The sequence below is a fragment of the Panthera onca genome, chromosome A2, assembly GCF_046562875.1.
Source record: "Panthera onca isolate mPanOnc1 chromosome A2, mPanOnc1 haplotype 2, whole genome shotgun sequence".
Classification (NCBI taxonomy): domain Eukaryota; kingdom Metazoa; phylum Chordata; class Mammalia; order Carnivora; family Felidae; genus Panthera; species Panthera onca.
The window spans coordinates 1,686,238-1,705,922 of record NC_138340.1 but is presented as its reverse complement, the minus strand read 5'-3'; the positions used below and the strand labels follow the sequence as shown (position 1 = coordinate 1,705,922).

Here is a 19,685-nt window from a genome sequence, read left to right as displayed (position 1 = left end):
ATCTTAGAACCACCAGATGACAAACCGGGATCCGTTCTCAGCTTTTAGAACCACCCTCTTATTTCCTAATGGAGCAAGCTAAGACCCAGTTCAGGGCAGAGCCGAGATGGGAACCCACTTGCAGGCGTGCACTGTGTTTTGCACCTTCAGGAAGGGGTGGCTGCCTTTGTGCCCTTGGACAAGGTGCCGGGAAATCGCTCCGCTTCTCCCCGAGACCCAAAAGCTCCAGGGGCTCAGCAGGAGGGCTTTGCAGCTAAGGGTCCACAGGGGCCGGAGTGCTTCTGATCATGCTCAGAATGGCTCAGACATGGCCGGGGCATGACCAGCATCATGGGTTTGGGGCACACAGCAGAGCATAAAAGAACCCAGTCTCACCTTTGCTGTGTGGCCTAGAAGGGACAGGGACGTACAAGCATTAGTGGGACAACAGAAAATAGATCATTTCGGGACTCTCCATTTCTGGCTCTCCCTCCGCTGCCATCCACTTCTATTTTTAATACGATCAACTTCACGCTGCCCAGCTCTCCCCCGAGCCTGTGGGCTTTGTGGCACCTGCCCCACCCGGCCCCTGGGCAGCTGAGGGGAGTGGCCACCTCGGAGCAGCAGCTCGGTGGGGAGCGGGATTTCTCAATAGCCTCCAGCAAACCGGCCCTCCCACCTCCGCCGGGCACAGGATGTGCAGGGCACCCTGTCTCTGGCTTCATCTCTGCAGCAGCTGTGTTTATAGTTAGCAGTTGCCACGGTGCCCCAAAGAGGGCCTCCTGGGGCTGCCGGCCTCTGGACGCCCCCATTCCTTGGCCCTGGAACGTGGGGACCTGGATGTTTGCTGGGCCAGCCCAGGAAGCGAGTGTCGCTCTAAGCACTGCAGGGTTCACTGGAGCTCAGAGAGGGGAGGTAACTCCCCCAAGGCCAAACAGCTTTGGGATCTGTGCAGAATTTGGGTCTGCCACCTTCCCCTTGGCTCCCCTTTCTACTTCTCTCCTCTCCAGCACCGGCTTCAAGAGTGTGGTTGGTGGAGTTCAAGGGGCAGCTCGCTCGCCCTGTGTAACTTCTTGTGGTCACAAAGGATCGTCGGATGCTGAGAAAATTAAGCCCCCATTTGAAACAAGCTTCTATTTTCGTTCACTGCCATTTCAGTTCAAACCGAACCATCTCGGTTCCAGAAACACTGTTTGCGTTTTGCCCAGATGAACCTCTTTTAGCTGAAGTTTCTTCTGATAAGGAAGTTCCATAAAGGACTTAGATTCTGCCCCCAGAGGACACAGGGCCGTGTCTGGGGATGTCTGTGGCTGTCACGATGCGGGTGCTCCTGGCCTTGGGTGGCTGGGCCAGGGACTGATCACAGGGAATACCCTGGCCTGGGTGTCCTCGGTGCGGAGGTGAAGAGACCCTGGAGTGGGCGGGGCGGGGGGGGGGGGGGGGGCCTCCCCAGTGTTGCCCAAGCCGTTTAGGATTTCACAAACACAGAGGGTTCAGCCACCTCGTAGCTTTGCCGACTGGAGCCCCCGCCTTCTCTGCTGACCCTCCCACTGCATCTACCCACCAGTCCACCCAGCAAACATTCACGCCAGACCTCATCTGCCCCGTGGAGCCCAGGGCAGCACGGAGCTCCATGAGCAGTTCGGCCCGGTCAGCGATGGTGGCCAGACCTTCCTGGAGGGACGGGAGGTGACAGAAATCCACTCTGCACACAGATGAGTCATGGGAGGACTGGCGAAATCTGAGCAAACGGCCAGCATCGGGGTCTCGGCCTGATGTTGTCCTACGGTCACATGGGATGTCACCATCGGTGGGGGGGGGGGGGGCACACGGGACTCTCTGCACTATTTTTGCAACTACCTGTCTATATGATTATTTCAAAGTACAAACGAATGCAGTGACTTTGGGAACCGTTTGGAAAATGTTTAACTTGTAAGGTTAAACATACACCTGCCAGGGAGCCAGAAATCCCACGCCTGGGGCTCACCCAGGAGGACCGGGCACGTGGACCGCCGCAAATCCTGCGTGTGAACATACAGCATGGCGTCTTTCACAATCGCCGGACACACCCGTGTCGCCCAGTCGGTGCACGGCCAACAATCCCTGCCCTGACCCCAGGGCGGAACACCACACGGCACTGAAAAGGTGCCCTCGGCACACGACGAACCACAAGGACATTGTGCCGAGTGAACCGAGCCAGAGGCTGGACGGCACGAGTCTGTCTGTAGGCTTCCAGGAAGAGGCGACACGACAGGAACAGAGCAGCTCAGGGGGTGCAGGGGCTGACGACAAACAGAAGCTCCGGGAGGTTCTCAGGGTGACGGGGTCCGCATCTGAATGGCGGTATCGGCTCCGCGACAGGACGTGCTTGTGCGACCTCATCGACTCTGGGCCCAAAAGGACAAATCTCACTGCGTGCAAATTATACCTTCACGGAAGAACATTTCATTGGAGGAAATTATAAAAACAGTCACTAACAGGGGCGCCTGGGTGGCTCCGTCGGTTAAGCGTCCGACTCTTGATTTGGGCTCAGGTCACGATCTCGCAGTTTTGTGGGTTCGAGCCCCACGTCGGGCTCTGCACTGACAGTGTGGAGCCTTCTTGGGATTCTCTGTCTCCCTCTCTCTCTGCCCCTCCCCTCTTGCACTGTCTCGGCATCTCTCAAATAAATAAATAAACTTAAAAAAAAAAAAGTCCCTAACAAAATTGTCATTTTGAGAGGCACCTGGCTGGCTCAGTCGGTGGAGCATGTGTCTCCTGATCTCAGGGTCGTGAGTTCGAGCCCCATGTTGGGCTTAGAGCTGACTTAAAATTGTCACTTTGAGATTCCCTGTCTGCCTTTATCCGTATATATTTTAACACAACGGTAGATGACCGAACATTTGCACTTTGCCATTGTCCCTCTTTGCACACACACCTCCGCGGTGCTCCGCGTTTCTACGGACCGTTTAGAACATTGCATAGTGTTGCACCTGCGAAATGTCCCATTGAATTTGCTGTCCCCCCCCCCCCCCCCCCCGTTGCAGAGCGAGGCGTGTGCTTTTGTTCTGAGCCTTCACGGTTACAAACAACGCAGCTGTAAACACCTGTCAGTGTTCCCCTTTTAACTCCTTTGGATAATTTGCCCCTTGGGACAAATGCCCAGGCAGAAGATTTGAGGGGACATCCTTGTAGTCCTCACTGTCCAGTTTCTGAGGCTGAGACGGGTTCACAAGACCAGAGAGTCTGGAATGAGCGCGTCAGGTGGTGGCCTTTCTCCGGCCTTCTGGCGTCACGGGAAGACAAAGGGGCAGCTCGAGGTGGCATCCACTGCTCCCCAGGCCGTGTTTTGTTTGCTTTGGTTTTTACCAGTTACACCCCTGCTGCCGTGAATTGCCTGAGTGAGCCCTGTGCCACGTCTCCGTGGGACCCTGGCCCAAGTGTTAGTCACATGTTAAAGGGGTCGCCCATCACCTCACTTGTGGCCTCGGCCTTTCCTGGGTCCACGGTCTCGATTTCTAGTTCACGTCTGTCCTGAAGTTCTGAATATTTACATAAGATCAGAGCTGCTGATCCTTCTCCATTCATTCCATGGCTTCCATTGCTGAAAAGTGACTTCTCCATGATTGAGAAGAAACTTCTTCTTTAAAAAAAAAATTTTTTTTTTTTAAGTTTATCCGTTTACTTATTTATTTAAATTTACTTCCAAGTTAGTTAGCATATAGTGCAATAATGATTTCAGGAGTAGATTCCAGTGAGTCAGCCCCTACGGATAACACCCAGTGCTCATCCCAGCGAGTGTCCTCCCTAATGCCCCTTGCCCATTTAGCCCATCCCCCCACCCGCAACTCCCCTCCGGCAACTCTGTTTGTTCTCTGTATTTAAGGGTCTCTTAGTGTTTGTCCCCCTCCCTGCTTTTATATTATTTTTGTTTCCCTTCCCTTATGTTCATCTGTTTTGTCTCTTAAAGCCCTCATATGAGTGAAGTCATACGATTTTTGTCTTTCTCTGACTAATTTCACTTCGCATAATCCCCTCCAGTTCCATCCACGTAGTTGCAAATGGCAAGATTTCATTCTTTTTGACTGCCGAGTAATACCCCATTGTATATATAGACCACATCTTTATCCATTCATCCATCGATGGACATTTGGACCCTGGGTGGGGGTGGGGGGACGCCTGGGTGGCTCAGTCGTTTTAGCGTCTGACTCTTGGTTTCGGCTCAGGTCAAGTTCTCACGGTCGGAGTTCAAGCCCCACATGGGCCTCCGTATTGACAGTGCAGAGCCTGCTTGGGACTCTCTCTCTCCCTCTCTCTCCGCCCCTAGGGAGCAGGGAGAGAGAGAATCAAAAGCAGGTTCCACGCTGTTAGCGCAGAGCCCAACGCGGAGCTTGAACTCACAAACCGTGAGATCATGACCTGAGCCGAAACCAAGAGTCGGATGCTAAACTGACTGAGCCCCCAGGCATCCCAAGAATAAATATTCACTAGTTTGTGTTTATTTTCTTTCTTATTCTATGGTTGTTTATATGGAACCTCTTTGGATGTGAATAAAGGTCTGATCTAATCTAGTGGTTCTCACCCAGGGGCAGCTCTGCCCTCAGGGGACACCGGGCAGTGTCTGGGGACATCTGTGGTTGTCACACAGGGGGGAGGGGGCCCTGGCACTGAGGGAGTGGGGCCACAGATGTTGCTCGGGCCACACAGCACCCAGGACACCCCAGAGAGAACAGCCCAGCCCAGTGTCCAAAGTGCCAGGGGGCAGAGACCCCACCCTAAACTGTTTCCCCATTTTGCCTTATTTGCGCCCACCATGGAAGAAATACTGCCCGTCCCCAGGGCTGTCTAATCCTTATGTGCACTGGAAGGTCAGATCTGTCTGGGGGTCACTGCCCCCCCTTTCTAGTTACCTCTGCTTCACGTTATACCCCAGGGCGGGGCGGGGGGGCCTCCGTTGTCCTTGCCTTTCACACATTTGCTCATGTGATTCTTCTGCAGGAGCCCCCCCCAAATCTGGCATGGCTTCCTGGCCCTCGACTCAGATCCCAGGCAGGGCCTGGTGACATCCCTTAAGGCTCTGGTTTTAGGTGAACTTCACCCCAGGTTGTTCCCCTGGACCCTCAGCAGGGGCAGAACGGGAGTCAGCACGGTGACCGGCTGCCCACCACCCACCTGCCCCCAGCTTGCCACGGCTCTGCCACGGCTCCTCCCCAGGCCCCCTGTGGCTCTGCTGGCCCAGGCAGGTCCGGCCAGGTCGGGCGCCTGGTGCCATCACGTGCTTCCTGCGGAGCAGCGACGGGTGAGGAATGTTCCCTGGGCTGACTCAGCGTAGCTGCCTGGTCTCCCGGGGCCACGGCTGGGCCGTGAGTCAGTGACGGACTATGACACCAGCCAGGAGGAGGCTGGAGTCTGCTGCACGGGCTGGTGGTGACACAGCCGGTGTCTGTTCCTGGCGTCTCCGCACGCTCACGCACACACACACACACACACGTGCTCACCCATACACTCACATGCACACGTACACTCGTACGCCCACACACATGCATGTGCATGCAGTATACATACACACCGACACGCACACGTATAAACACATCTCGCACGATGCACGTTATGACATACAGACATGCACACGTATACTCACGTTAAGTACACACACGCCCACGCCCACACGTACATGCTCGTGCACGCACACGCACGCACACATCTATGCACAGACGTGCACATGCACTCATGCGTGTGTATACACACATGCACACAAGTGCCCCGAACATTCACACACACTCCCGCACACAAGTTCGTGTACGTGCACACGCACGCACACCCCCGGCGCAGCCATCTCGGCCGTTCTCTGGGGCCTGGGTCATAACCCAGCCCAGAGGCAGCCTCTCGGGACATTGTGCCTGGAACAGAAAGCCAGCCACTGGGGGGCTTCACGCTTCGGAGGCCACAGTTGGGGGTGGCCACGCGGTGCAGGGGTCCTAGAGTCCTGGCGGACACTTCTGAGTGTGGATGCTGAGCAGGATTCCCCGGCCTTCCAAGGAAAACAGGCCATGGGGCCAGCCCGTTTGTTCTCCATTCGCATCTATATTTAGCGCTGAGTAATTTAGATATTTTTAAGCCCAACCAAGGGCAGTTTTCCCTGAGTTGGATGTTTTGTGGCTGCTTTGAAGCTCTCTGCTGAATCAGAGCCCTCTGGAAACCCACACGTGGGCTCTGTGCTCCCAGAACAGACACACTCAGGCCTTTTCTGACCCAAAGCGGGGCTGGATGTCTGCCGGGAGGGACGGGGAGCCAGGCAGTGTGGAAGGATTTTTTTTTTCTAATTGAGACTTGTACGGAGGTCACCGTAGATTCATGTGCAGTTATAACAAATCAGAGAAGCATTCCACGTGTCGTTCACTCTGTTTTTCCCGACGGTAACATTCTGTGGAAGTGTGACCAGCACCAGGAAAAGCCCCTCCCGACAAGGCCTCCACCCCCAACCTCGGCAACCATGAACCCGTCCCCCATCCTGACCACAATTTTGTCTTCTCAAAAACAGTGTGTAGATGGTGTATAAACACACACCATGTAACCTTTGGGGATTGGCTTTTGTCACGCAACGTAACTGCCTGGAGATCTCCCGGAAGTGTTGTGTCAACCCTCCTTTTTTTTTTTTTTTTTTTTAATCATTATTGCTAAGTAGGAAATGCTTTGAAAATCCCAAGCCTGCCTTTGCTGTTCTGTGGCTACCTGGCCCTAGTGGCCACCAGGCAGACAGCGCAAGCTGCATCCTGATGGAGGACAGGGTGCCCTCTGCTCCCTGGCAGGGCGTCTTCCCAGACCCCCCACCTTGGGCGTGACGCCCGGACAGGTCCTCCTGGGAACTTCCCAGCCTGAACGCTGCAGACACTGGGCCGTTCTCGGGGGGCATCCCGGGCACCGTGGGAGCTGAGCGGGGTCCTCGACCACACCCCCTCGGTGCCAGGATTCCCCCAGTCCTGATGACCAGAGACGCCCCCAGACAGGGCCCCGTGTCCCCTGGGGGCAGCATCGCTCGTTAGAACTACGATACTAGAGCTCACTAAATGAAGGCTGTGGGAAAAGTAGAATTTTCCCTGCTGTAAGGAAGAGGAAAAAATGTGCACAGCCGAATTGTAAGAATAAATTAACACCACCCATATACTGCTGGTGTGGATGTAAAATGGTGCAGCCGCCCTGGAAAACGGCTTGGCACTCTCCTTAAAAATTGAACATGCAAATTACATCCCTCAGCGTTTATCTCAGAGAAATATATAGACTTGTGTTTGCACAGAAATCTGCACGCCCTTGTGGCAGCCGTACGTGATGGCCAGAAACTGGAATCGGCAGGTGCACCGCCGAGCCGGGGCCGGTCCACGCGGGGAACGCCGCTCAGCAGTGACCTCGTGGCGCGCGCAACAGGCTGGGCGCATCTCCACAGGATTAAGCGCAGTGGGGAAAAATCCCAAAAGGTTATGTGCCCTGTGGTTCCACACGTGCAACGGTCCCGAAACGGTGGCAGCTTGGGGAAGGAAAACGTCATTGGAGGTCGCGGAGAGTGGGGGGCGGGGAGGGGCAGGGACGGAACCGCCCTGAGGCTTCCGTGCAAGCGCGTCATGCTGACCGCGGGTTTTGCAAGGTTGTTTCCAGAGGGGAAACCGTGCACAGGGTACGCAGGTCTCCGCACGTCTCCGCCCTTTCCTACCACTGCATGTGACTCTCCAGGCACCTCAAAATTTTTAACTGAATTAAAAATAAATTAATACAAATGTTTTCGGAAAGAAAAAAGATCACCCCCTCCCCCAAACAATAGCGAAGCGGGAATCATTGGCGCAATAAAGATTGGTTTTCTCGGTGGGCGAGCAGGTGGGGAGCCACTCTGACGGGCCCTGAACACCCAAGTCCTGAAGGTGCGGGGAAGGGGGGGGCGGGGAGCAAGCAGACCACTGGGCGTTAGCTGCTCAATAAAAGCAGCAAATACCCCACCACCACCCCCTCCACGGAGCAGCGGTCCTGGGAAAATTAGTGGAAGGGCTACTTGGGATTTGGGAAGAGGGTTTATCTGGAATCATTTGCCTGTGCTAAATGGGCTACTCTGAGCACACCATCCACACTCAAAGACACTGCAGGGGGAGTGAATACAGCCCCCCCCCAAATTCATTTCCACCAGATCCTCAGCATGGGGCCTTAAGTGGAAATAGGGGCTTTGCAGATGCAATTAGTTAAGGAGAAGTCGTACTGGATTAGTGTCCTTAGAAGAAAGCCATGTGAGGACAAGGCAGAGATTGAGTGATGTGGCCACGCCAGGGACCGCTGGCCACACCAGCCACTGGAAGAGGTAGGAAGGACCCTCCCTGGGCCCTCCAGGGGGAGCGCAGCCCTGCCCCACCTGGATCTTTGACATCTGGCCTCCAGAATGTGGGAGAACAATTTCCTGCTGTTTCCCATACCCCAGCCTGTGGTCATTTGTCCCGACCACCCCAGCACATCAGAAAGCTCTGGAAAACCCTGCAAAACCAGTGGGCTCCCTGCACCGCCCCCCCCACCCCACCGCTGCCCCCAGAAGCCTCTCCTGGGCCAGAAGCGGGAGCCAGTACTTCTCGCTCCTGCGGAGAGCCCCGGGAAGCCTTCTGTGGGAGCCCAGGTCACTCGAGTGGCTGTGTCCCAAGGACAGCCAGATCTGGGGTGGGAAGCCAGAACTGGGCACTGACAGCCACGGCCTCCCCCTGCGTACCACCACCCTTAGCTTGGTTCTCAGGGCAGTGACTGGTGCATGGTGGGCCCCCCTGGGGTGGTTTGTGGGGCAAATTAGCCCGTGGATGAAGGAAGCGATGCCAGACCCAGGACCCACGGCACATAGATGCTGCCCAGGTGACCCACCTTGGTCCAGAGCCAAGGTCTCACCCAGACGACTCTGCCCCCCAGGGAACTCAGGCCATGTCTGGGCACATCTGTGGCCATCACCACTGGGACGTCCTGGCATCGAAGGGTGGGGCTGGGAACGTCCCCAGAACGCCCCCGGAGAGTGACCCTGCCCAGTGTCAGTGGTGCCGGGGGGCCTGGAGTGAGGCAGGGATCAGAGAAAGTGTCCCTTGAGGCCCTCATTCCAAGCCAACCACGAGTGGACTCTGTGGTCTGGTGAACCATCCTGAGACCCTGGGTGGTCTCAACCAGGGAGCACTTACCCCCGACCAGCCCAGGGGGACTGTGGGAGACAGCTCCACTAGTCCTCCCACCGCCCCCACCCCGACCTGGGCACACGGGCGCCACGGCTCAGGTGGGGCACCAGGAGGCCCTGAGGCTTCCGGAAGGGGTGTCCTGCCTCTCTGTCCCCGTGGGGCCTCAGCAGCCAGTTCACATCCTGTCTGCTTCCCCTGCAGCCCTCTGGACGACAGGGGCCCGGAGCTGATGGCAGACAATGTCAGCCACTAACAACATAGCCCAGGCCCGGAAGCTGGTGGAACAGCTCCGCATCGAAGCCGGGATCGAGCGCATCAAGGTGAGCCTGGCAGGCGGGTGGGCAGAGGGGCCGAGAAGGGAGGAGGCCCTGCAAGGAGGCCCGGTTGGGGAGGGGGGGCTTTATTCCAACTGTGCCCCTTGCTGTGTGAGCTTGGGCCACTCACTAACCTCTCTGAGCCCCAGATTCCTCAATGGGAAGACACAGCTGACACAGAACCTGTGTCATGGGCTGTTGCGGGCATCCCATGTGCCGCAGAGCTTTGTCAGTGCCGTGGGACCAGAGGCAGGGCTGAGCCCGCCCCCAGCCCTCAGGGCCCTTCCCCACCCCACCCCACCCCCTGCCCCCGAGAGCCCTAGGCCGCCAGCATGAGGCAGGCACTCGCCCATGGGCTCTGTCTGGCTCCCTGGTGCAACAGACACAGACAGAAGGTAGAGACGTGGTCCAGAGTCGGCAGGGCCCAGGGCCCTTGGCCGTCTACGTTCTTCACTTATGCCTCGTTTGAATTTTTTTTTTTTTTTTTTTTTTGAAATAAGCGTGTTTGTTTTTTATACTAAAAAAAGAAAAGGGACAAGTAGTTCCTGTGCACAGACACTTAACCCCTCAGGGACCAGAGACCCGAAACAAAGTAGCTTCTCAGACAGACCAGTTCTTTCTGCTAATAATTTGCATAACATGAAGCTAACTGTTTCTTTTAAAGGGCACTGACAGTTTGGTAGCTTTTAGTACATTCACAGAGTTGTGCAAGCATCATTGCAGAACATTCTAGCAGCCCAAAGGGAAATCCTGTCCCCGTCAGCTGTTACCTCCACCCCTTCCCCAGCCCCCGGCCCCCACGAGCCCTCTTCCCATCCGTGGATGACCCTGTTCCGGACGTCTCACACACACGGACTCACACCCCGTGTGGCCTCTCGTGTCTGGTTCCCTCCCTGAGCGTCGTGTGTTCGGGGTCCGTCCACGGGGTGGCGGGGGCGGGCGCTTCGCTCCGGCTTGAGGCTGCGGACGTGCGTGTGCGTGGTGGACACATTGTGTTTAACACAGGTGAATTTTAAGTCCACAAGGGGACATCAGGACGACATCCAGGGCTCATGGATTTCTCCCATAAACATGGCAGGGGCCAGCCATCCAGTCGTGGCCTCTTACATGAAAAAGGTGACTGATTCTTTTCAAAGTCACCTGCTCGTCACACCCAGGTCTTGGCAAAGGAGGTCGAGGCACCTCCAATAATGGTCTCGTGCCCCAGGCCCCAGCTAGCGAGTGACCGGAAGTTTCCCCGTAGAAGACCCGGGTGGTTCCCGTGTCTGCATCGGCCCTGCTTCAGCTGCCCCCTGGATCAGTCAGGGCTGTCCAGAGAAACTGAGCCAACAGGATGTGTATAGAGGGAACGAGAGGTATTCAGGAATTGGCTCACAGAACCGTGGAGGCTGGCGAAGCCGCAGGGCAGACTGGAGACTCAGGGCAGAGCTGGTGCTGCAGCTCGAGTCCCCAAGGCGGCCAGGAGGCGGCATTCCCGGTCTCTGAAGGCCTTCAACTGATTGCATGTGGCCCACCCACATTTAGAGGATCATATGCTGTACTCGGAGTCAGCCAATTTAAATGTTGATATCAGGTTAAAATGACCTTCCCAGTGACATCTAGACTGGTGTTTGGCCAAGTACTTGGATACCGTGGCCTGGCCAAGTGGACATATAAAATCAAACATCGACCCCACGGATCTCTTCAGACTTTGATTTTCTGAGCACCCGCCATTCCCTGGTCTCTGGCGGCAGATGGGCTCCTGCAGACTCACACCTGACTGACATCCCTCAGTGGAAGGACATGCACAGCAGTGCCAGGTGGAAAGGCAGGGCTGCTCCAGCCCCCCAGGTTGGGGGGGGGGGGGGGCTCCCCCGAAGTGTCTGAATGTTCCAGAACCCTGAGCATTCAAAGGATTCATTCGGGCTGGAAAAAGAGAAAGCCTCAGTCAAAGCGGCTTCACTCTGGTGAGCCGGTGCGGCCACAGCCCTGACGGAGAGCGTGATTCACCAGCCCGTTTGATGTTGGGCAGGGCCACTCCTCCCCCCCAAGCCCCCCCATCCCCTCCTACCCCTGTCCCGCCTGAGGCTTTGCACCCGCAGATCTGTGGCCAGAACCTTGAACGTCGGTACGCCTGAAAGGCCAGGGGAGCCAGCGCCTGGCAAGTGGCAGCGTGGCGGGCATGGGGGCGGCCCCGTCGCTCAGGGCAGAGCCTTCCTGTGGATGCCAGGGTGTCAGCGGGGGCCACATGCTGGAGCCACAACATCAGTTATTTCCAGGGTCCGGAGGCTATTCTGGTTGTTTCCGAGAGTTGCTTTCCAAATACAACTCTAGAAACCAAGCTCCTTTGGCTCATCCGAGGCAGGCCTGGGAGTGGCCAGCATGCTCGGGACGGTGGCAATTGTCACTGCATGTGGGTAGCAGTGTCCCCGCGGTGAACCCAGAGGCCGGCCTGGAGACCTGGCAGCACAGGGGACAAGGTCGGGCGGCCTTGGCTTGTGGGGTGCAGGGTCCAGGGTGCAGAGGCGCCACCCCTGGCGGCAGACCTGAGGGGAGTTCTCAAAGCCTCCCTCACCCCTGCCTAGTCTCGCCCGCTCACACCCACACGGCTGCTCCTTTGTCAGCTTGCAGGTGGGAAGGCAGGGGGCCGAACCATGCTGGCTGTTCCTGCAGCACAGAGGAGACCAGGACCCCTTCACCCAGCACCCAGCCCCCAGCCCTTCCCCGGTGAGCAGAGTGGGATGGCACCCTCTGCTGTGACCCCACCAGCCCCCCAGATCCCTGGGCCCCGGCCAGCTCGGGCTGCCAGAGATGCAATGTGGAAGGGCCTGTGTGGTGGCCCCTCCGATGTGGACAGGCTCTTCCAGAGTCGCCTGGAATGGGGGGGGGGGGGGGGGGGGGGCGGGGAGGGGTGGACCTTGGACTAAATCCTAAAGAGGGCTCTGTCTCTCCCTGACCTTCTGTCCAAAATCTGGGCAGCTCCTGCCGAGGGACCCAGTCCCTTCTTTAATCTTTTTTAAATTGTGGTAGAACACACATAACTTAAAACCTGCCATTAGTGATCACACACACGCAGAGTTGTGCAACCACCACCTTTGTCTAGTTCCAGAACATTCCATCACACCAAAAAGTAACCCGGGCCTCATCAGCCGTCACCCCTCCCCCAGCGCCTGGCCCCCCACCAGCCCCCTTCCTGTCCCCGGATGAGCCTGTTCTGGACGTTTCAGACACGTGGACTCACGCCCCGTGTGGCTTCTCGTGTCTGGTTCCCTCCCTGAGCGTCGTGTGTTCGGGGTTCGAACGCGGGGCGGCAGGCGTGGGGCCTCTCGCTCCTGCTCGCGGCTGAGTGTTGTGCGCCTGCGCGGTGGACATGGTCATCTGCGTGCGCGTGCGCGGTGGGCACTGTGTGTATCCGCTCACCTGCGGGTGTTCCTGGGTTGTTCCCGCCATGTTGACAGTGGACGTGGCCATGGCCGCCCGCCTGACCTCTCCTCTCCGGTCCTTGTGCCCACGCACAGGTGTCCAAAGCCTCATCGGAACTCATGAGCTACTGCGAGCAGCACGCCCGGAATGACCCCCTGCTGGTCGGAGTCCCCGCGTCCGAGAACCCCTTTAAGGACAAGAAGCCCTGTATTATTCTGTAGCGTTGTCCCTCCGTGTGTCCCTGCCTGTGTCTCTCGCTCCGCTAGGGCGTCTGCACTGCGCACTCCGGCAACACCTCTCATGTCCCCAAACCTCCGGTTCCGGAAGGAACGCGAGCCGCTGCCACCACGGATGGGGTAAACTCCTCTCCCGGCCCGGCCAGAAGATGACGCTGGGGCCGCGGCCGCTTCCCATCAGGAGTAACAGAGATCCCGAGTGACGTGGTAACAATTTTCGGAAACTCTGGGTTGCCGGGGGGCTGCGGTCCAGAGCCCGGCCGCGCCCCGAGAAGGGAAGAAGGACTGGCCGCTGGCCCGGGGCGCCCCGGCGGGTGGCCAGTCTCACCCGCTGGGCCGTTTGTGAAACACTTGCCAGGTCCCTGCTGCCGTGCTTTTTTTTCTTCTAAGCAGAGGAAAATTGGGTGGTGGGGGGCGGGTCATGGGAAACCTCTTTGGAAACTGGTCTCCTTTTCAGTTAAGTGATTGTTATTCCGCAGCGCTGAGCCCAGAGCTGGGGGGCTGAGCCTGCAGCTGACGGTTGTGTAAAATGCACCCAGGGAATTTAGGGGCCGGGGAGGGGGCTTTGTCTGTGACGTGCACCCCGCGTGGCCAAGTGTCGCCCTGCTGTGTGGCATGTGTGCGGCCTCTATACGGCACGCACCACCCAACAGCCAGACCGTGGCCCCCCGCCCTTTCCTGGGACCCCACCCATCCCACAAAGGGATTCTCCGCAACTTGTCCCGCTCAGCGGAATGGCCGGCGGCGTTCCGTCTGGTGTTGAGCACGAAACGTCGACGTGGGCCGTGGTCACACCTGGCTCTTCCCGGTTGTTGTGTCGTGTTGTGTTTTTTTCCACTTTAGCGCATCGCTATGGCCATTTTGCAAACAGAAATGCAGCCAGAGGAGGCCCTTCCTGGGGGGCCAAAAGGTGTTAGGTGACCAGAAGGAGCCGCTGGGCCTCACCCGTGTGACTCCTCGCCCTTCCCTTCCCTGTATCGGTTCGTCTTTAGTCCCTTGGACTCTGGTACGACCCGGGCAGTTGAAGGAGCCGGAGGTACAGGGAGGGCACAGGGCACACCCGTCCCCACACCCCCACCCCCCGCCCCGCACCGGGACAGTCCTCACCCCAGGGCCTCGTGCCGACCTCCATGTCCTGCCCCCACTCAGCCCCCTGCTAGTGCCAAGGCCCAGATCCCACCAACGCTACGCTCAGGGGGACGGGGGATGTGTGCACGGGCTGGCGGGCGACTCCCCCCGGCGTGCGGGCTGTAGGCCCGGCCTCGCTCCCCGGCTCCCAGCTCTCTCCGGCCGGTCCGGGAGCACCAGGGGCTTTGGGGAGCCCAGCCTCTCCAGACCTGCGGTTGGATGGGGAAGCCTTGGCCACCTTTCATTGGGCAGGGAGCCAGCCTCTCACTGTCCCCCACAGAGAAGCAAGAGGGAACAAAACCCGTTCCCCACCGGGGAGGCCGGGGCGCAGCAGGATCTACCCAGAGACTGGGGGTGGGGGCGGCTGGCAGGGCGAGGCCTGTCCAGTCCACTTCTGTGCAAGAAGCCTTAATCCCTGGAGTCCAACCTTCCCCTGCGTCCCCACTGTCCTGGTCTAATGCTCTGGCTGTGGGGCCCCACCCCAGCGGCCCCCCAGAGAGGCCAGCGGGAGGGGAGGCGAGGTGAAACCCAGGAGCCCGGCTGAGGGCCGAGTGGTTGAACCGAGTCTGGCAGCCACAGCGCCCCCCCCGCCCCACCCCAGCCCTGAAGTGAACCTAGGTCAGAGCCCCCTGGGGCCGAGGGGTCTGAGTAAACTAGACCCAGAGAGGGTGAGGATGGGCCGTACCCCCCGCCCCCATCGCCACACCTGCCCCAGGAGCCCCAGCCTCGGCTCAGGGAGGTGGCCGTCACAGGAGCCCCACCACGGGTGTCTTTCTGAGTGAGAAAAACCCTTCCTTTTGCCTTCTCAAGTAAATCTCCGTGTCTGTAGTGTAAACCTGGAGGGCATGTGCATACGACCGCCTGTGCTTCCCAGGCCAGTGTCCTGCATGAACACGTGTGCAGGGCTCTGCGGGAGCTGGCGGGTGGCAGCCCGCATTTCAGCCACATCAAGAGGGGGCATTAAGGGCACGCCCCCCCCTCCCAAAATAAACAGGGGCGGGAGACACAGGGTTCCCCTTTAGCCTGCCTGGGTGTCCCCCAGGGCTGGCAGCTGGGGCGCCTTCCCTCCCCTCCCCTCCCCCGCTCCAGGAAGGAGCTAGAAGGCACACCCCTCCCCACAGCGGTCCCCCAGGCCAAGAATTAAGTGACTGGGTGGTGGTGACCTCTGGCCCCCAGGGATGTGCGGTCCTTCTTCCTGTGACCCTGGCTGACCCCCTCCATGTCCGGGCGCTGGACCTCCAGGCAGCTCATCCGTGTCTGTGGGGCCCCAGCCCCACCGAGCTCTGGGGGCAGGAAAAGGCCACCAGCCCACCCCGAGGGCGAGTGACCAGGAACAACTTCCAGGCCCAGGGGAGGCCACCACGGGTTGCTGGTCCTTCAAGAACACTTACAAAAGCCAGCCTGCCACGGAGTCTCTGGAAAAGAAGCCCTAACCATTGCCAAACATTGCACAGACCGGTTCCGGTCCACAGAAGCCATCTGTGGTTCTAGCAGGTTCTACCCCATCTCCGTTTGGATGTTCAGTGGCTTTTATTTCTGATTTTAAAAAAATTTCCAGGTGTCTACACCCACTTTGCAGTGTTTTAATATTGTGTGGAATTGTTCATACAGAGTGAACTGATCCCCAGTGCAAAGGCTCACTGGTCCTTCTGTCCATGCCCCCTGCCTGCTGGGGGTGGGGGTCAGGGCAGGACAGGTTGGTCCCCTCCCCTGGCTGCTGGGCGGGTACCCCAGGTGGAGTGTGGCCTCAGGCGGCCCCAGAGAACAGCTGTCAGCTTCGACAGGCTTTCCAGCCTGTTGTTAGAAAACCTCGAGGAGCGAAGTTCGAGGACCGCTAGCCCTGTGCCCCGCGGTTCGAGATTGTTTCTGTCCAGCGTGGCCTGTAGGAGGGCGCGGCACTCTGCTGAGGGCTTGGAGTGCTCCGGGCCTGTTGTCCCCTGTGTCCAGGCACCAGGGGCCACCGGGGAGCCCAGGGGACAGGCCAAGTGAGTCACGGTCCCAATTCAGACCAGACAGTGGCGAGTTCAATTTTTGGTAACAAATCTGTAAATGAGAGATTCCGACCCCCGAGCAGAGGACTTGGTGTAAGACATTTACAGATTCCACTACATAAACATGGTCTACTTTGCAGTCAAGTGCCCTGCCACCGGGCTGTGCCTCTGAAATTACCCACTTTGTATCAAAAAGCGGAAGATTGGAGGTCAATTCAAAAACTCAAATGGAGAATTAGGACCTTATGCGACAGCCCCACTTCTGGGTGTGCAAACACCCATGTGTTCACAGCAGCCGCCAGATGAAGGATAAACACGACGTGGTCCATCCACACGCCGGAATGTGACCCAGCCTCAGGAAGGAAGGACGTCCTGCCACCTGCCACCGCGTGGACGGACCCGGAGGTCACTGTGTGCAGTGACAGGAGCTAGACACAGAAGGACACGTCCTGCGTGACCCCCACTCACAGGAGGTCCCTAGAGGAGTCCCATCCACAGAGACAGAGAGTAGATGGTGGGAGCCAGGGCGGGGGAGTCAGTGCTTCATGGGAACAGGGTTTCAGTCTGGGGAGATGGAAAGTTCTGGAGACGGGTGGTGGGGGCGGCTGCACCACAGTGTGCATGTGCTTGAGGTCAGTGTACTTAGAATGTTAAAACGGTAAACTTCATGTCGTGAACTTCACCCCAAAAAGGGAAAAACTCACAACCTTGCCGAACACCCCCCCGAATGGCTACAATGTAAGACTCGGTTGGCCAGGTCGTGGAGCCGGCCCGTGAGCGTGAATGCAGCACGGCCCGTGTGCAGCTAAGCACGTACCTGCTGTAGCGCCTGGCGCTCTGCTCACGCGCCTTCACCCAAGAGACCGAAACGTGTGTCCACAGAAGGTGCTGGGATGAATGTTCGGAGCAGCTTGTGTCCCAGTCGTCAGAAACTGAAAATATCCCAGGCATTCAGCAACAGGTGAATGGATGAACAGACTGGAATCCGTTCCTGCCCCAGAGTCCCGCTCCGAGGGATCAGGGGTCAGCCACTACCAAGTGCAGGAACCTAGCTGCCTCTTAGCCCGAAATAGACAAGAGCGTGCATGGCCAGTAGAGTCCACTGATAGAGAACGTTCTGGAACAGGCGAGCCTGGGCACGGCCTACGTGGGCGGGAGAATGACCCCCAAAGACGTCCACATCCTGATCTCCAGAACCTGGGGCGACGTCACCTTACGTGGAGGAAGAGGAATCCCGCAGAGAGATGGAGCTGACCGTCTAGAGATAGGGGTGACCCGGGGGCCCCGTGTCCCCACAAGGGCCTCACACGTGGCGCCTTGGGAGGCCAGCAAAGGCAGGAACTATGTGAAAGAGGCCAATCTGAGAAGGCCCCACGCTGTGACATTCTGGAAGAGCCATGATACGGAAACAGTACAAAGATCGCGGCTGGGAGAGAGCGGGAAGAGTGAACAGATGAGCACGGGGAGATTTTTAGGGCACCGACACTGTTCTGCAGGATGCAGTCACCATGGAGACGCAGCATTATACATTCAGCAAACCCCGTAGAATGTCCGCCACCAAGAGTGAGCCTGAGCGGTAACCGTGGACCACACTGGTGCAGTGCACAGGCCGGCATCCTGCGCCTGAAACTGGCAGGCCTGGTCTCCCCAGTCCAGGGGCCCGCTGGGCATCATGCCTCCAGAAAGGAGGAAGGAGGGTCAGACGCCGTACCTGAGCCCTGACTAGGAGGGCAGACCCCACACCAGCGGTGCCAGGAGACCCCGAGGTGGGAGCCCCCCAACTCCTCCCCCCCTCCCGCACACCGTGATATCCACCCCCAGGTCTCGGAGCAGAGTAAGGCACTTCAAGAATGGAGCCATGCGTCCTGACCCACACACACGGGGAAGGCCTGGTGGCTTTCCTGACCTGCACATGCTCGGGGCGGGGGCTCCCGCACCTGCTGCCACCATCACGGGCGCCTCACCCGGGGGCCCCTGTGCCCAGAGCGGGTGCAGGGGCTACTGTGGCGAAGGACCACCAGCTGGGTGGCTCCAAACAACAGGCACTTTCGCGCTCGTGTTCCGATGCGCTTCCCGCCCCCTCAGTGGCTCCCGACGTCCCTTGGCTGGGAGCGTGGTCTCCCATCTCCGCCCATCGTCACCAGGCCCCCTCTGTGTCTCTGTGTCCCTTCTCTTCTTGTAGGGACACCAGCCCCTGGATGCAGGGCCCACCCAACTCAACCGCATCCCGACCAATTACATCTGCAAAGACCCTCTGTCCAAAGAGGGTCACCTTGTGAGGTCCCAGGTGGACGTGAATTTGGGGAAGACACCAGTCAGCCAGGTGCAGCAGACATTTCCGGATGGTTTCATTTGACCGTAGAGATACCTCGTGTGATCCCACCAAGCACGCTTCACTGACTCACTCACTACGGGCCTGTCAAACGGCTGCCGGTCCAGAGACAGAGTGAGGCCCACAAAGTCAACAGTCATCGCCGCACAAAGGAGGGGTGTTGGCTCCACCTGGGCGGCGTGGGGGGCGGGGGCGGAGGGTCAGGAGAGGCTTTGGACAGGGGCTCCAGCTGGGCTGGTGCATTGGGTTCAATTGGGTCCCCCCAAAATCCGCATTCTAGTCCTGACCCCCAGTACCTGTGAATGCACACTTATGTGGAAATAGGGGATCTGCAGGTGGTGACACTGGGTTAGGGTGGCCCCACATCCGGTGACTGGGGTCTGCGGACGAGAAAGGAGGGACATTTGGGTGCCAGGCTGCAGGGGAGACACGCAGGAGAGGCCAGAGCCGTGGCTCGGGAAGCTGGGAGGGCCATCTCAGGGGAGCAGCCAGAGCCGGGGTCCGGGGGCAGGATGCAGGGGCGGCGGGCAGAGGGCCGGTGGCACCCAAGGCTGGAGAAGCAGAGGACAGAAAACAGAGGGTCTTAGGGGTCATGCCAAGGAGTCCAAAACGTTTCCGGTCGGCTCTGGGGACTGGAGGGACGGCAGCCGGCCAGAAGGGGCCACCGGGCCAGGAGGACCACTGAGTCAGAGTGGCCCACAGAGGCGGTAACCACATTCAGAACGGTGGTCATTGCGGTCACTACACAAACCATCTCCAGAGACCCCACCCTTTTCAACCCATGAGGGAAGCAACTGGAAAATTCTGAGTCACGAGGCCTCTCGGGGGACCAGCTGCATGATTTCTGGGACCCCCCTGCTCAAGGTGAAAAATTTCAGGATGGTAACAGTGGAACATTCCAGCGAGCCCCACCCGGGTCCGTGCAGGCCACGTCCTCTCTCCCCCTTCCTCCCCCTCCCCCCACCCCATGCCCCACTCGGAAGATGGTTTGTTAGGAACAAGAGCACCTGTGACCCTCCCCACACCCGAGAAATGCAGGGAGATGCTCGGTGACCTTGAGTTCTACGCCACAAAACCTCTGCTCGAGAGATGGCGTAAACTTCCAAAAACCAACAAACAAAAACCCCGTGTCCCTGTCAAATGCA

At 58.4% G+C, this 19,685-nt stretch overlaps 1 protein-coding gene across 2 annotated transcripts in view; it reads left to right on the top strand.

Moving 5' to 3' along the window:
- The window catches only part of GNG7 (G protein subunit gamma 7), a 118,105-nt gene extending 102,261 nt beyond the window's left edge, over positions 1–15,844 (top strand). For both annotated transcript variants that reach the window (XM_060629798.3, XM_060629799.3), the window contains exons 3-4: positions 9,339–9,457; positions 12,949–15,844. In XM_060629798.3, the coding sequence (XP_060485781.1) occupies positions 9,377–9,457; positions 12,949–13,074 (207 nt within the window). In that variant the 5' untranslated portion in view covers positions 9,339–9,376 and the 3' untranslated portion in view covers positions 13,075–15,844. The remainder of the gene's footprint in view (positions 1–9,338; positions 9,458–12,948) is intronic.
- Positions 15,845–19,685: the final 3,841 nt, after the last annotated feature.